Consider the following 18,066-nt stretch of genomic DNA (forward strand, 5'->3'; position numbering starts at 1 on the left):
CTCACGAGAGGAACATTTCCATTCAGTTTTTAATGGAAAGGCAGGATGAGCGGTCAGCACACCAAAGATTGCGTATGTCAGTGCAGAGCTCATTCTCTCCACTGAATTGAAAATGCAACATTATTTCAAGTGGGGAGCAGGTGAGGGTTAAAGGCGACACAGACAGTCTTCCAGGAATTAAACTCAAACAGCTCAGGAAACAGGATAAAGAAAGGGCCTGTTTAAAATTCTGACACCTTCTTGCTATAAAGTAGGATTTCTGAGTCACTTGGGGCACTGGAAAGACTTAAGCAGATGCTCTCTGTAAATGTGGGCTTTGTAATTTCTGACAACCCTGCAGAATGGAAATGTCATCAGTTTGCTGTAAATATTTAAACCGTCTCAGAGAGGGTTTTAATGTTGTTTTGTCTTTAAGGCACATGCATGATAATCCACTCTTTCAGAACACAATTCTCTGAAAGATGTATCAATTATTCACTCTGATAAAAGGCAAACTGTAGGTTTCTATACCATTTTATTCAGCTTCATACATTTCATATGAGCTTTTAGAACTCTGAACCCTGCTAACTACAAGTCTACTCTCCCATATATGGTGTGTGTATATTCAAAGTACGATTTTGATTAAAATGCCTTGTTCAAGGCTTGAAAAAAGGTCTCATTCAATTCCAATGAATAATTTGTGATCTACACAAAGTCTATTGTATATTTAACAGAATGTTGTCACAAAACCAATAGATTTTTAGGTGTTTATTTGTTTGCACCATACTATACTATATCTTAGCATATGCAGTGTTATTCATAAACAGTTATTGATGCTAAGGTTTTACTACTTGTATTCAGAGCTGGTTATGAAAAGAAATCAACCTCAGACAAGTTGAACAGCATCTTCAAGGACAAATAGTGCAACACTGCAGGCACAGTGAGTTGTGGGCCACTCCAAAATCACTACGACTAACATATATTTGTCATTTTGCCGTAGGCAGCTATTTCCCGGGAGACATTTGGAATGCCTCATCAAATGATGCGATGTTCCCTTTCATTGGGCTTTTGTTGTGTACCTAAAAGCTCTGAGCCACATTCATCTTTGAAATAACCCAATCCCTTTCTTTCCTCATGGGCATGTTGGTGATGTGTTCTATTTGTCCGGCATGTTGGACCATGGGCCACTCTGTCTGGCCTGACAAACGGAACTACTGCACAGGAGAGGGTTACTGTGAGCATTTAATACATATAGGACCAAACTCATTTATTTTCAGTCACCAGTGAGGTCAATCCATGTCCTTGTTTTGTGTAAAGAGATGTACTATAAGTAAGCAAATAGGTGATGTCACATTGTATTGCATTCCATGCCACGCTATACGTTATTATGTAATCTTCATATTCAGTAATATCAAGCATTGTGCTATCACAGTGGGCAACACGTCTACCTCATAATCAGCACATAATTATGTTTCTTATAAATAAGAATTCAACCTGCTACGACCATAGTACATTTACAATGCTATGTTTTTTAACACAACAACACGTGTTGCAAATCATCATATGAACGTTATGACCTACAGTTATACTGCACTTACCATGAACATGATGGCCAGTGATGTAATGAAGTTGGGTAGACTTAATTTATGTCACGGCCTGCGCTTTTCAAGATGACTACTTCCGTAATGCATTAGTAATTTATCAATAACACATCTAATAAATACATTTTAAATACAGTAATTTATTCTTGGCTCAAGTCTATGAATGATCGCAGGCAGTTCATATGAGCACAGACTGATGTAATGGACCTGTGAATTCATGTAACTGCTCTCATGTTCCACTTGCTGCATGGTCCTGAATCCATGACATTTGCCTTAATGGATTTGTTGAAAATAATTTTTCACCTTGTATGAAGACCTAAATGAAGAGCCCGAGACAGAATCACCAAAGCAGAGGCATGCCTGCCTGCATGACTGACTGTAAACTTGGAGGAAATGACTGCCACATGTTTTATTTTAGTATCACTTTTCATTCTTCCATTTTGTAAGGTAGTAATATTGATCTATGGCGGTGGTGATTGGACATTGCGATAAATGATCTCAGATGGAGGTATTCTCCTGAGGTCCATTTTCTGACACATCTGTAGATTATGTTCCGCCATAGTTCCATCATCGGAGGGAGCGCTGGCCTGAAAGTCATAGGCGGACCAAAAAGGAGGGAAAGGTAATGTTGAGAGGAAACCTACTAGAAAACTCCTCAATTATTTTAGACTGCCAGGCAGTTGGGGGCATTGGGGATCATTTTGACTTAGTACATTAAAGAATTCATGATTTGAAACCATACTGCCCAGACTTCCCATTCCCAATATGACTTTCTACGCCTGAAGCTTTCCTTTTTCCACAAGACTACCTTTCATTCCCCTCTGCTGACATTGATCTATCCTTGAGTCTTTAGCTGCAGGACCTAAAAGTCTAAACTTTGGTCTCTGAACATTAAAAGAACAGCTATATGAATCTTGCAGTAATGATTTTCTTGTCTTTTCCCATGTCAGTCTGTAAATTGGGTGTATAGCCACCAACATGGCAAGTCACTGATGGTATGTGTTACTGTAACACATGAAATCGATTTGAAAAGTGTGTCTCTACAGTTCAAAATAGACAAGGATCTATAGTGTCCATGTTGGGGCCAACACTATAGATCCTAGGCAGTTAATTGCAAGAAGAAGGGAGAAGGTGATTAACACATGGATGCATTTACAATAGGCAAAGACAAAAAGAAAGTAGCCTTCACTCAATACCAATCCTCGTTATCCCTCTACCCTCCAGGACTATGAATCACGTTATTAATGTTGACTGAATCAACAGCTTCCTCCAGAAAAAAAAAATGTGGGCTATATTTGGAGGAAATGTATAATTTCTGTGCCTTCCAAGTTAGATTTTTTTCCTACATACTGTATGCCAAAAAAGAATATACTAACATCCCCAATGATCACCACATAGCCACAGCAGATCAAATGTATTTGATTTCAATCTACAGAGACGATGGGGTATAATGTGAACAATTATTCCTAATAAAGCAATCTCAATTAGCTGGCTACAAGCAGTCACTCAAATCAAGACAAGAAAATGTGCACGTTACTACACAGACACATCCTATGTCCCAGCAGCAGTGACGCTTACTACCCCTCACAAGCTCTGGGCTTTGGACCTGTTGTTTCTGGTGGCTAGTGAGGAGATCAGGTTTACTCCAGCGCTCACAGAAGCATTCTCATCTCCAAGGAGACCATTAAAAAAGAAGTGATGTTAAGGTTACTGTACAGGCAGAGTTACTGAGCCTGGCCATCCAGAAAGTGGATAGAGTTGATTGACTAGGACATACTTCAGTTCTTCTGCTGGCTAACCTTGTATTTAAGTAATCTCCTTAGTACCATACAGTACATAGGGAAGTACATACAGGGGTACGCAACAACAATTTGTGGGATACATTCATTCAAGTCAAAACATGTGCAGCTGAGTGTTTGGTGAAGCTGTTGATACAAGCCGATGTAGTAGAAGTTAACTGTATGGGATAACACTGCCATCTTGTGGAGGGACTGAGAATGCTACTATAAAGACCATTCCCTTGCCACAATTGATATTCACCCTCTCAAGTGAACACAGGAATCATACTGATAGGTCCACATTGAAAATTGCCCTAACTGTCCTACCTGGTGTATGTGAGTGGGAAGGTGGTGGATGTCTTGACAAGTCTTTTCATGTTGCTGGGCATTCGTTACAAAGGAAAAAGGCTTGCCATTCCATAGTAAACAAGAAACGGTGGGAGGCGTTCTCTGTGTGTGTTCTCTAATGGTCATAATAGAGGACAGGCAATTTATTACAGGGGAAGGCACAGGTCTACAATTAAGGAGAAAAACACCCAGTGCTTGTAAAGGGTGGTAATGTGACTGGGGGTATGATGGATTCTGGGGAAATGAGGCTTGCAAGCCCGTGAGCTCCTTATTATCTCAAGCAGGTTGAAAATCTATCATAGAACTAAATTAGAGGAGTACGAGGTTCGCTTCAGGGATTCTGTCAGATCTGCTGTGCAGCATTGTATTTAATACAGCCCACCCACTGGTTAGGGTCCTGAATTACTTATTGATGACTGGGAGGTACACTTTGATACTGTCTTTTAACCATGGTCCCCAGGACAACATGAATCCAGAGTCTGAGGACAATATTTCAGTACAACAATGTGTTTCAGTCCAGCTAATGAGAGAAGTTCCAGTGTCAGATAGTGTCTGTTTCAACCATGTAAAATCCAACTCACTAAAATGTAATTACTTCTCAGTAGCACATACACGTGTGCGGTGATTGTGTGGATTCCTCTCAGGAAATGTTGCGCTAAACCATTTGTTTGTCATGGTTTACAAATTAGCCTACACACACATTGTTCAAATGTAAACATCGTAAATTGTGACATTATAGAATAGCAGCCCATAGATGACATCATTTGTGATCAGGGTTGAATTTTTTAGTTGCCATGGAAATGTGTCACAACTGGCTGTTGTGTAGCGATCCAACTGAATTACCTTTGCATCAGCAGAGGTGTTCCCAAGGGATCATACACTAGTTGCTTAGTACCAAGCAAATCTCCATTACAGTGACAGTGAAAAGTGAATAAATAATAATTAGGCCTCAGGCCAAACGAAATGTCCTTTCTCGATGGACGACAATGTTCGAAAATATGTTCTACATACTGCAAATGCCAAAAAGCTGAATAATGACATCATTATGTTCAACAAATGAAAACTGTAACTTAGACTGAACAGGAGATACTTCAGTATTTCTGCGCTTAGGAACGTAAGGTCCTTATTTGTTTCTAACCGATCTTTAGCTCATGTACAATATATCTAATATCTTTGACATTTACAACTGTGGTTAGCCAATTTGAACATTTCCATTCAAGCATATACTATGCATAGATCAGAGCTATAGCTGTAACCAATGGGGTTAATTATATTACCGTCTGTACAGCAGTGTCCTTGAGTCTGTACTGGGCATAATGCATTATGCTAACTAATGGAAAGAACATTTCGAAGCGTTCTGGTGCTGTATGCACTGTCAACAATGATATAAATTCCCTCCTATCATTTTTCCATTCCATTGGATTTATCTGGATAATCCACAATTCCAGAAGTGACATGCACGTCACAGAGCCTGTAAATACTGCATACACTTACTGTGACATTTACTGAACGCAAGGTCAAAACTTTTATAATTCATTAAATCCCCATTGGTAGATGCCATTGATTTCCGGTGACAGAATGCATTGAAACCAGTTGCTCGTAGGAATATTTAATCCCACAGGGGTATGATGAGATATGATAAGGACATCATTATCGTATTTCAAGGTTTTATTGACATCAGTGTGCCTGAGGAGGAAGACCAGACAGAACGTGTTTGCTCTGGGAGGGAGATGGGAGTCATGCATCTATGACCAGTCCTTTTTTATCAAACATAGCTATGCTAATTCCAGTCCTGCATGGGATGAGTTAAACAGCCCCGCTGCCCTTTTCATCATGCACATGGGTAACTGCTTCTGCCAGCCGGGGGAGATTGACAGTGTTATAATCTTATTGCCATGTTAAGTGAGGGTGAATCACCTTTGAGGCACCACATTCTATGTGGTGGTAGTGGCAAAGGCCCAAAGACGTCATTGCAGATTACTATTAATTACATATGAGGTGACAAGCGATAAATACAAATTCAGAGGTGGGGGGGGGGGATGTCATCTTTCGGTGTGTGTACTGTATGTGTGTAAAAAGGTGCTTGCTAGTTCATATTGAGGGAGGTGTAAATCCCGCACCACTAATGTGTTGTGAACACTATGTAAAATGTAAAATGTGTGTATGATTACATGTTTTTATTTTTTGTGTTTTATGTAACAACATGGATAATCATCTGCTATACTTCTGCAGTACTGCCTGAAGCAATTGTCCCACATTGGTAAGAATTGAGCTGTCCATTCAAATATAAGGTTTTCAACTGCATACAGTACATGAAATCTTAACATATCTTAGTACAGTAATCATTTCTGCTGGGTACAGACAAAACTACAGTAGCTCCCAATATCAAGTGTTTATTTTTCTTTTTACTTTTGTAACTTAGCTATATATGATCTACTGTAAGTCTAGTATCTCTTTTTTATTGTCTGCTCTGTTCATGTAGAATGTTGACAGTGCCAGCAGTGCCACATCGAATCCAATCAACCTTGTTTGGGATGTAATAAACAACCCCGTCTCACCCTGTACCTCAGAGCTCAGATACAAACCTCCATGGTCTTCACACATGTGACACCACCTCATGTAGTATTTCTTCATCAGTATGCTAAATGAATGGCTTTAACAGGGTTTTTGAGCTCGCTGTGTGACTGACACCTGAATGCCACTGCCGCACTTTGAAAATTTCAAAGCACCGATAAGGGTTTTCTAAACACACACAGTGGTCTCCAGACTGTGCTCTGTAAAAAAGGCGATTTCAGGCCTTGCTGGCTCAGATTAATAAAGCTCCATTAGCAGTGTCTCTCCTATCCCCTCCAGCTGTCTGGCCCCTAGTGTGAAGCACAGGAAGCAATCTATGACTTTCTTCCCTCGATTTTCCAATTTGAGAGCTTCTGCAGCAAAAATGAGAACCTTCAAACTCTTGTGAACTCTTGTTAAATCTAAGTCTGTAATAGGCTCTTTTTCAATCTTTCACACTGCTAGATGGAACAACAAGACTGGAACATCATTACAGTACCATATAGTAAACACAACAATGGTCATCATGTTTCGAATGTTTTTACGCATTATACAGTAATGGACTAGTAGTACAAAACAGTTCCATAATGAGTAGTCCTGAATAAACAAAACTGGAAAGGGACAAAGACTTGTACTGAGGTTACTGAGATGATGTTGTTACATAATGCTATTGTATATAATGTATATATATATATTCATACACCGTCCGCATACTCCAGAGAAAGACGATCACAGACGATTCTCAGAATCTCTTCCAACATGAGCGTAACCTTTTCATGAGTGTTTATCACCGTAATATAACATGACATAACATAATGAATGAATGAATGAATGAATGAATGAATGAATGAATGAATGGACTTTATTGTCATTGCTACAGTACAGGTACCAAACAACGAAATTTAGGAGGGGTGGCTCCCCTGGTGTTAGGAAAGAAAAAAGAAAAAAACTTTTAGAAAAAAATCACAAGAAGGGAAGGAGCTGGTTTACATAAATAACATGACTATTGTATGTTTCATCACCTTCTTAAATGTCTTCAAATCTCCCCTCCATATGGATGTACAGTATGAATGTGTTCATATTATGTGTTTATTTCGATTTTAAATTTGAAACTACTTTGCATTGCTTCCATACCGATTCCTGGTATGGAGCCCTGGAGTGGCCACAGAGAGAGAAGAAAAAGTAAAAAAAAAAAAGGCCACGATTTACTACATTGAGTGCACAAAATGTACTTCCATACAGTACACACAGTACTAATGTGTACAGCTTCTTATCGAATGAAGAGAAAACTGACGTAGTACACGTAGTGTCTCTTTGTGATACTCTACTGCACATACGTCACAGTAATGGTTAAACTGGAACATTATACCAACAGGTTGCAGGAATGAAGTCATTCCAGGACACGTGTCTGAAACGCCTGTGTGCAGTCAGACCTCATTTGACATCAACTGTTATGACATAGGCACGGTATGCAAGCAGAATAGCTTTAGCCTTTCGTATTTCTAGAGCTTGAATCATCTCACTATGTCTTTTGGTTTCAGTCAAAGGGGCAAACATGCTGCAGAAAATAATTTGCTAAACAACAACAAAAAAGGGTCTGGAGACAATTGAGGTAGATTAACCTCAGATAAATCTACCTACCTCAGTTAGCTATTACGGATAAAGTCTGATTCATGTCTCAGAGTAGGACAAATGTCTCCCTCCTGTGTTGTATTGTGTAACTAACATCACCTCATCTGACTAGTCTTTTGAATGAGATGCAATTACATTGACTTTGAACGGTTTTGAGCCAAGCAAAAGGACACCCATGTGTTTGTCTTGGTCGCAGAGTATTTTGCCAATTTGTCAATATGAGCTGGCTTGTAGAAGTCTTCCCCACCATAGAACCAATGTCTTCAGCTTGGATGTGTTTATTGAAAATCATGATTCAAGCTTTGCCCTTTTCCATTGGTGCCGTGACAGGGACAAGGTTGTTATCCATCTACTGCAGAGAGGAGATGAAAGGTAGAGGTGGATGGATTCTCCTAAAGTGTCTATACTGTTAGGTGAGCAGATCTCCTCCACCGTGTCAATATTCCTTGATTGGGACGGTGACAAGACACTTGAGGGATAATGTTGGCATGCTAAAATGTCATTTGAATACCTTACAAGTCCCATGACTACCAACTACCTCCAAATCTCACTGCTTCCTGTAGTGACAATTTCAGATGGCAGGTGTTATGATTTGGGATGAGCTCCAAAATAGGGATTTGATGCATTAAAGAGCATCTGTCCATATGCAAGTCTTGCTTATTTGTCAAATACAAGTACAACATTCCCAACCTGTATTACCCACATGGTCTCTAGTTGATTTCATCTTATATGTCTATACAATCTTATCTTGCTTATAAAACCCACTGAAACATTAAATAAACCAACCAGTATCTGATATCTGATATCCCCTGCAGCTGCACCACATCTTATAGTACGGTGCCTGCATAGAGACCTACACATTAATCAGGATAAATACAATCGAAGCTCTGTGTTATCAGGGTTAACTTGACTGTACAAAACGTTAAATTAAACCTATCCATTCATACGACCCCCCCATACATCATTACCAAGAAAAGCTCCGACCCACCCAACCCTAAACCCAGGGACAGGTGCAGGATTAGACAGTGCTAGAAAAGGGCTCAAATCCTCTGATCGAGCTGGCCTGAAGAGGAAGGAAGCAGGTGCAACGCAAGGCGCGCAGGCACCGAAATCATTGGCTTTGTTGTGCGCTGTGGCAGGACAGCAGATATCCCATCTATTCAGAGGCTTGAGCCGCTTGGCAGCGTCAGGCTCTGTAATTAGAGAGCATGGCCAAAACCAAGAGTGGATGTCGCCGAGCGCTGGCTACCAAGGTAACGGCGCCATGCATGGCTCCCGGATGCTTTTGTTGTCTAGAAAGCCCCCGGAGACTCTCGGTATCACGATGGGACTGTGGCTCTAATCCCCAATCTGAGGCCATTCAAATAAAGGAGCAATTATAGCCAGATAGAGGGAGAGAGGGAGAGAGAGAGAGAGGAAGAGAGACAGAATGAGAGAGAGGAAGAAAGAAAAAGAGAGAGAGAGAGGGGGCAAGAACGAGAGATAAAAGACAGAGAGAGAGAGAGCGAGAGCAAGGGAGGACTAAAAACTGCTTTCTATCCCTACTTCCATCCCTACCTAAACACCACACTATGAATGTACTGTACTTCAGTTTTGCAATACACACATACAGTGCGAAAAGCTGTTTAGCATTCTAAACAGGGTCTATGTGTTACTGGAGCCCACTCTTAAGAGCACGTTGGACTCAAGTATAGGGACGGCAAAGCATGTGCATGGCCTGTGGAACGGCAATTGAAGACCCAGTGATTTCCACACAGCCAGGAACCATCCTCAAGAGGAGTGGGTCTTATTGGATTTGAAAACAGTGGGAGCCAATTTACACTGGATGGAAATGCTGGTCTCCTACAAATGATGCTCATACTGTTTGCGACAATTTAGAGTTGTTATTTTTGAAGGGAAATGTGGGTTCAATGTTAATGCCAAGCACATAAACAAAGGCTACATTTCACAAATGGATCAAGGGGGATCAAGGACATCCTACCCTATAGCAACCATTCAACTGTTTGGTTTTGGACTGTACAGTACTACTGACCGAACTTACAACATATATTGTGACAAAACCCTGTAAAATAAACAAAATACTTGACATTCCTGCCAGTCAGAAGACTGTCTTTCTGAACATGAGCATGAAACAATCTCAAACATTCAGAGCATTTTATTTTTCATGCTTGCTGGTTCAGTAATCATCCACTGGCTTTAGGAGTACAATATAAAGAAAGAAATCTCTGTGATTAATTGTTTTGTCCGCCCATAAGTAATGCTCTGCCTGGAAAGCACAGCCTATTAGAAATCACCACTATACATCAACTCAGAGGGGTGACAGATGACCACTCAAAAATATCATTAGAAATGTTCAAATTAAAATGGGGTTGCTTAAGGTGTTAACCTGATTACTTCATATCCTGGAGGTTTTCTGTCTGTTATTAAATGATTACAAGACCATTAGAAAGCCTCTTGAATGTTCTCATAACCTGATTTGTGAAGGGCAAATAAAATAGATAGCCTTTGGCTACAATCTTATTATATCATTAAGGGGGAATATATTATGCTTACATTTGAAAACGCAAACGCAAAAAGGAAAAAAAAACTATTACTGTTTGTACAACCAGAAATCTCCACAAATCAGAACACCAGTTTTTTGCATTACAGGGCTATCTCATAGTGAAGGGCCCTCATAATGTAAAAGAACATCTTTCTTCAGATAGTGATACATAGGCTTTCATGAAAGGTGCAAGATTCCACTGGAGGTCTGAAAATTACTGAAGGATCAATATGTTGAAGAATGACAATAAAATGCTCAGGTTTTGGTGATGGATGGCTTGAATGTCATGATATCTCATCCATCAACTTGATGCTAAAAATATAGCTGCACCATGCATTGAACCCTCTAGAAACAGTATAAACCCTGCACCTTTGGGTTTTGTCACTGAACACATAACCTGAAAGTGAAAATGATCACAGAGGCAGAGTATGCACAAATAATGTGTCAATTATACTATGATTGAGTTGATATGAATGTGGTTCAAATGTATGACATTTAAAGCATGTTTTATTCATTCAGTGTGTTCTCTTTATCATTACATGACCACCTAACACTCGACAGCCATGATTTGTTCTACCTTTCACTGTGTTGGAGATGCGTTTTCAGAGATGGCATGTACAGCAAAGCATAGCCACTAGGTGTCAGCGTAATAGAAAGTTATTGACACAGAATAGTATTCACAGTGGAAAAACTAAAACACTTTTAATGCAAGAATGTTGCAATTGCTAAATATTGCCCATCTCCAGGACTCCAAAGATATATTAAAATGTCTTAACAGTTACCTGAGATTCAAATCTCTGTATGAAAAGCATTAACAATATGTTCCTCTCTTTTCCCCTCTCTGTTTGTCTGTCTGCACTAGCAAAAAAAAACAGGAGTGGCAAAATCATTTAAAAAAAAAAAAACATTTTAATGTATTGCCCATACAGGCATTATTAATCATATGTAAATATCAATTGTGGTTGCTATCATTGATATTGAAGGGGAAAGATGGTATGATGCAATAAAACAATACAGTGCAGTTACTTATGACTTAGTGAATAAGAGATCCTGTTAAAGCCGACCATCTAACAACATCCTCTCTAATGAGATCTGTTTTTATCAGCAATTACAGGAAGTGTGATTATCGGACTAGTATTCTGCACACGCACACACAAGGAACTTCCTGAAGGTGACCTTTCCACGATTGTAACCATAGAAACCATCCTCAATTCTGAGGAGCACAGCTTGTACACAGACAGAGAGGGAGAATGATGAGGTAGTGCATCGGCAGACGCCATTTGCACCAAACAAGGAAGCTTTCAGTATGCCAAGACATAATGGCCCACTGCTTTGTCATTTCAGGTAAAGCCTCAATGGAAACAGATGTGTTATTCCGGAATCAACAAAAATGGATTATCATATTCAAAATGTATAATGTGTTATTCATTATGAAATATAATAATTGCCATCATTATCATTATCACCATCATGATCAGATCTTGGGCCAAAAAGAAAGGGCCAGATGGATATAGTTACTCTTGTGAATTGATAGCCTATAGCTTCATAACAAATCTCATAACAATGTTGGCCTATGCTCTATATACAGTACACTATTATCTTAATTGACAAGTGCTGGCCTGGCACAAGCATTATTCAATTGTTCTTAAAACAGACACACAGTAAACACAAATGATGATTAAGAAAGTCTAATGCAAGACAACACCAAGGAGAACAATTTATGAATTATTTAGATACAGAAAAGCAGGAGGAATTGAGGAATTGCTGCCAACAGACTGTAGAGATTTTAATCAGTGTAAGATTTAGTCCAAGGTGTCTAAATAAACAGGTCTAATAAAAAAACACTCCAAATGCAATTACAACACAAGAGCCATCTAGGAGCGGGAGGGTGAGATCAAATTCAATTTGGCTTTCAACAACACTGACTGAGAAATCAATCCCCAGTGACCTTGTATGTCTAACAGTGAAGCTGCATTTTTGGCTAGACAACTCGCCTGTACAAAATGCCTGAATACATGGAACTCTGACATGTCTTGCCACTCTCCATGAGGTTGCTTATTTGCGCGGGTGTGCCGGAATGGCGTAGCTCCTAGTGAGTCATCAGAGTTAGTCATGCTACATCTTTGAACATGTCCCACTTAGGATACCATGTACCACTGAGCAACATACCTCTGCATGTTACAGTACACAACATGAGAAACCTAACAAGGGAATGATTGGAGTAAAAAGGAGTGGTGTAGTGGCTTGGTCCACACACATCTCCAGGTGTAATGTAGAGGGACGTGGTTTTGGTGTAGCATCCATGTGCTTATCTTACTTTCATTTAGTATCATTAATACTATTGATTTATTTAAGATAACATACTGTTATGAAGTATGAAGACACATTATATTTCACATTCCTGTTCTCAATATTAGCAAACAGCTGCTGATCACTGGGTTTATTTTGTATATTTTGTTAGCTAATGTATTGGTAATGATTAGTCACACATGCGAGTGAAGATATTTTGATAGAGGTGTGTATAGATAGATGAAGAGAAGAGAATCATGTTTGTGTGCTCTCAAATGAGCGTTCAGTTTCCTCTTGGCAGGCCACCCCCGCAAATGGAAATGGTGCCTGTGACTAGTGCGTCAATGGCCGTTCTAAAAATAGACTTGCTATGGAATGTGATTTGATTTGAATTCAGGAGTTTCTTCTTAAAACATGCAAGGAGGACTTTGGCCTCTTAATGATTCCTACGGTACCGTTGTTGTGATCCGGTTGTCTCAGGGGTAAGGATTTGAACTGTTACTTACATCCCTTGTTCCTCTAAAAACATACATCCAGTCAAATCTGGTGTTGACCTGTACCATGACATGACCATTAGAATTAAGCCACGAGTCTTGACTATACAGTCATTATGCATTTTGGCAGGTGTATTGACTTAAATTGTTTTGATAAACACCTGTTATCCATTTTTCAATCATACATTGGGCAAGGACTTTTTTTTCTCTCTCTGACCTAGAAACTAGCTGGTGAGAATGGATGGTCAGCTAAATATAGTGTATGAATTGAGATACATGGTGGAGCATTTTTTAATCTACAAATCTCCTCGTTTTATTAGATATGATCCATATTTCATATTAATTGCCAGTGATGAGTTACATTAATTGTCACCTTATCCAACCCTAGTGCTAAGTAAGTGTATGACCTTGAAAACACACAATATCAAAATTGAATTGTTCAACTCACCAACTTTAATCACAACCAGTGAACCCATTGAATCGAAATGGATCTGAGCGCCTGCGCACTGTGCCAGTGTGAGAGTCTGAGGGTACGTTCGTAAATCCGCTCTGAGAGCGCCGGAGCGCACACTGGGTTCAACGTCATAAAGGGACCGAGTAATTTGATTGGACAAGAGGCATTCTATGAGTGCTGATCAAGATTTCCAGAGCGTATTTACCAACGCACCCTCTGAATCATCGATAGCCAGAGATGAGAAGCGGTAGAGTGATGGGACCGAAGTGAAGGAATAGCACCGAGTGATCACTCTCCAAGCTGGTTATGACAGGTATGCATTATTATGCAATGAATATTGTGTTGACATTTTTTTAAACCTAGAAATGACTCGCATAGTGTATCTATCCGAATTACAGAATGGTAATATGCATGTTGCAAAACTATAATCTGGTTACGTTTAACATGAGAAAATGTCTTTGACCTATGGTGTCAACCTTTAGAGTGTAATTAGTCGATGTCGATGTGTATTTTGATGGAATTTGTGTCGCAAGTGTCATGAGATCGACACCTTTAGGAAATAAACATTCACTTTCCTCTCGGGAACTTTCATAACACCTGTGCTGGGCAATGTGTTCCAGATCCTGTGTTCTACGATGATAACGGAATTAAGGATGATACAAATGTAGAAGTTGATGTGGCTTGATTGTTAATATATGTTAGATACTAAGTATGTGGTCTATGTGCGTCTGTGAAGACGAAGGACGTCTTGTCTCAGTATGGCGTCATGTGTTACGTCTCTGTATTCAGCACCACGGACAGCAGCTCTCTAGAATGCCATCCCTTCTTGTTTATCGCAGTCAAATAGGCTCCTACATTTAAAATGATTGAGCTTATTATTATTTTGTTTAATTCTTAAACTCCTAGCTTGTTTCGATTTGTATGGGTGAAAATACGATGTCAAAACAAGAGCAGGTGTCTTGACCACGTGATTACATAATTTATACGAAAGGGAATAACCTTGTGGATTCCATTTGTTTACCAGAACGACGTTGTCTTATCGTGGATCATTTTGCATAACACGCGTTGTATTTTGTTTGTCAGTGTTTAAGACCAAAATAACATGATGTTCATCTGCAGAGACGTTATTTTCCATGCATCTCACGACATGAATGTCAACAATTCGAGAAAATAATATAGTGTAATATACTGTATAGCATATTTCTAAATTCTCCCTGTTTTCATTTCCCCATAATGATGGATGATGAATGAATATTTCCCAACACACAAATAATTAAACAATGACAACAAGCTACTGTTGGGAACTCATTATTCATTCAAATAGCAAAACGGCTGAGTCATCTCCCAATTACCCTCAGCTGGTACACATTTAGCAGCAATGTAATTACCATGTTCCACAGGAAGCAAGATGCCTCCTAGTTCACAATACAATTGGCTTTAGGCCTGTATACACACTGTATCCTCATGTTTGTCTGTATGGGGACCCGGCCATACCCGTCTGAGGATGTTGAGAGGCTCTATTGTGGTTTTTGGCTAAGCGTTTATGGGGCACTTGCATGCCTCCCTCAACCACATTAACACGTCTGCTCTATCGATAAGATGGAAACTATCCCTTTATACTCCACGGCACCACACTGGTAGAGTCAATGGGGAGATAAGAGGAAGCTGGTGTCTCCCACAGGTTAAACAGAAACACACAGACAATGGCTGACTCTCTTGGGTACGCCAGTGGCAAGACAGCAGGTTAGACAGTGCTGTTGTGTTTGTCCTCATGGTTGGAGACCATCTGTAACAGTTCGCTGCATAAAATGTCTTTCCCGGTTTAATGATTTATGCATTGTTGTTGTTGCTGCTTTACTACAATCCTCTGCCACAGTGCTTAAACACCCTTTTGGGTTCTCGCAAGAGAACACAAACCCCACAGTTACCACAGCTACCACAGCTGCATAATGCAGCTGGCCTGACCAGCCGAAAAGGAACCCGTAGGTAACCACAGGCCATTAAGGCATGTTTTTAATAGAGCACTCTCATTCAGAGAAGGAGAGAAAACAGCCTGATACACTGAACAGGAGCAGCTGTAGGTATTCATGATGAGAAGCCCACTGATATCTGACAGATCATCGGTCATCTCCGTATTCTTGCAGCGTCCTCTCTGTCTCTCTGTGCTGTCCTATACTGTATACCAATTCAACTGTAACCCAATCTTCTGGAACCTTGTTTGTGGCGACAGTTATAGGCACCACCAGATGAAGTGACCCCCCGTGTGTCTGCTGCATGTGAAGGATGACTACCTGCTCAGAGTTGTGTGGGTCGGAGTACGCTGAGCAAACGCAGGGCACGGTCAACAGCAACACCCAGCGTTATGGGGTGCGCTCCTATCTGCACCAGTTTTACGAGGAGTGCACGGCCTCGATCTGGGAACGTGATGAAGATTTTCAGATTCAGAGATCGCCAAGCAGGTGGAGCTCTGTCCTCTGGAAGGTAAAGATGATACCATAATTATCACGCCACGGTTTGGCGGGTGTGGTGTTAACAACAACAAAAATACTTACCACTTACTTACAGTATACCATGGAATCAATGACTTCCTTCTGGAAATGACATATTTGACTGTATGATTGGGATTGTTTCGGGAGTGGCATAACCGTTATCTCTAGCCTGTCGCTAGCCTGTTTTTTCCTTTGCCCCCCTCCCCTCTCAGGTCTGTCTCGCGTTTGGCACCCTGATCCTGGCTACGGGCCTCATTGTGCTGCTAGTGGGCTACTCCACCCCGACCAAGATCGAAGCCTTCGGGGAAGACGAGCTCCTGTTTGTGGATAGCCACGCGGTGTACTTCAACCGTGCCCTGGATGTCTGCAAGCTGTCTGGAGCCGTGCTGTTCTGCGTGGGAGGAAGCATGATGGCCGTGGGCCTCCTGCTGTCTGCTTTCGCCAAGAGCTACTCCAAGGAGGAGCTGTATCTGCAGCAGAAGTTTAAAGAGAGGTTGGCTGACCTGCAGGCGACCGTCCACCCCATCACCAGGGCCCCCACCCCAGGAGAGTGTAAGATCCCGGTCACACTGTCTAAAGTGCAGAGTGTCCAACCTCACTCGGAGACCTGACGGCCAACCTGAAGATGATCATAAGTGATGATGTGTGTCCCACGTTTTAAGGTCAGCTTACGTGATTATATTTTGTCCATAAACACACCCCTGTATACCGTACTGTACATATAAAATGCTGGGGGGTTATGAATCACAGCACTTTCCATCTGGGCTGTGTCAGTGAGGGTCCATCACCGGGTACTGTAGGATTCCATTTTGAACGGAGGAGGAAATCGGCAGGAATGAAAGAATGATGTCTTTGTAAAAACACTCAGTTTCCGCCTAATCGATAGCTCTTAACTACTCTATAATTGCAACAGTTTAAATGGCGACAGCTATGTTGTTTGATCGTTGCACATGGTTGATTCTTATTTCCTACTTGCATCAAAGAGAGAAGAGATTTCATATTATGGAAACGTAGAGAAGGAGAGATTAAACCTTGGAGAGGAGTGGTGCTCCACAATCGCACAATAACAACAGGATTGTTCTTACAGTTAGTTTGTGGCTTTATGTACTTATGTACTTACATATTTTTCCAACTGAATCCATTGCAAGATAAAACATTTTTAAAGATGTTAACCAACAGATTAGACATATCGTAAGGACAGCCAACTACCTTGGCTTTTACAACCCTGTGCCATGTCGTAAATCGCATGATCAGATCGATAGATACAAGACAGAATGACAAAGCTGCTGCATATTCAGCTGTTGAGGATATCAGATAAAACAGATGATATATCAAATCACTCTACTGCTACAGTATGTCTTATTCCATATGACGATTTCACCCTTTGATGAGCAACAATTGCTGTCTGTGGCACCATTTTGTCTTGTGCTATAGAAGATATTGTTCTGTGAGTGATCCAGTCATTACCGGATGCTTTCCGTTGAATTGGTATCATATTCATAATCATATTCATATTGTAGATATCTCAGGTTTTCAGGTTTTTAGCAGATTTTACAGTCTACATGGTAAAAAAATTGCTTTGAAGCTTCTTAAACATTGTGGAAAAAAAGAATAAAAAAAAAGAGGGGGAAAAAATCCACTATTCAATATAAGGTAATTCACGTAACATAAATGCCATAGCACATATTTAAGCACAGAGGGGCTAACTGCTGACATGTTTATGATGTGCTGTATACTGTACCATTATGTTCTGCGTTTCTTTAATGTTGACTATCTAACTGTTGATATTCATCCATCTGAACGAGTAATTTCAGAGGTGGTTACTGCAATTGTGTGATCTCGTAAGCTGACCTTCTAATTGATAAAACACCGCTGACCTCTCTGTTCCTCCCTCTTATTTTTATAGT

The 18,066-nt window shown here is 40.4% G+C and overlaps 1 protein-coding gene across 1 annotated transcript; it reads left to right on the top strand.

Moving 5' to 3' along the window:
* Window positions 1–15,953: 15,953 nt before the first annotated feature.
* nrsn1 (neurensin 1) lies at window positions 15,954–16,770 on the top strand (the record flags this gene model as incomplete). Its single annotated transcript, XM_080540062.1, has 2 exons — window positions 15,954–16,151; window positions 16,372–16,770. The coding sequence occupies 2 exons, from the start codon at window positions 15,954–15,956 to the stop codon at window positions 16,768–16,770; spliced, it is 597 nt and encodes a 198-aa protein (XP_080396188.1).
* Window positions 16,771–18,066: the final 1,296 nt, after the last annotated feature.

The sequence above is a fragment of the Nansenia antarctica genome (assembly GCF_963989245.1).
Source record: "Nansenia antarctica genome assembly, chromosome: 10".
Classification (NCBI taxonomy): domain Eukaryota; kingdom Metazoa; phylum Chordata; class Actinopteri; order Argentiniformes; family Microstomatidae; genus Nansenia; species Nansenia antarctica.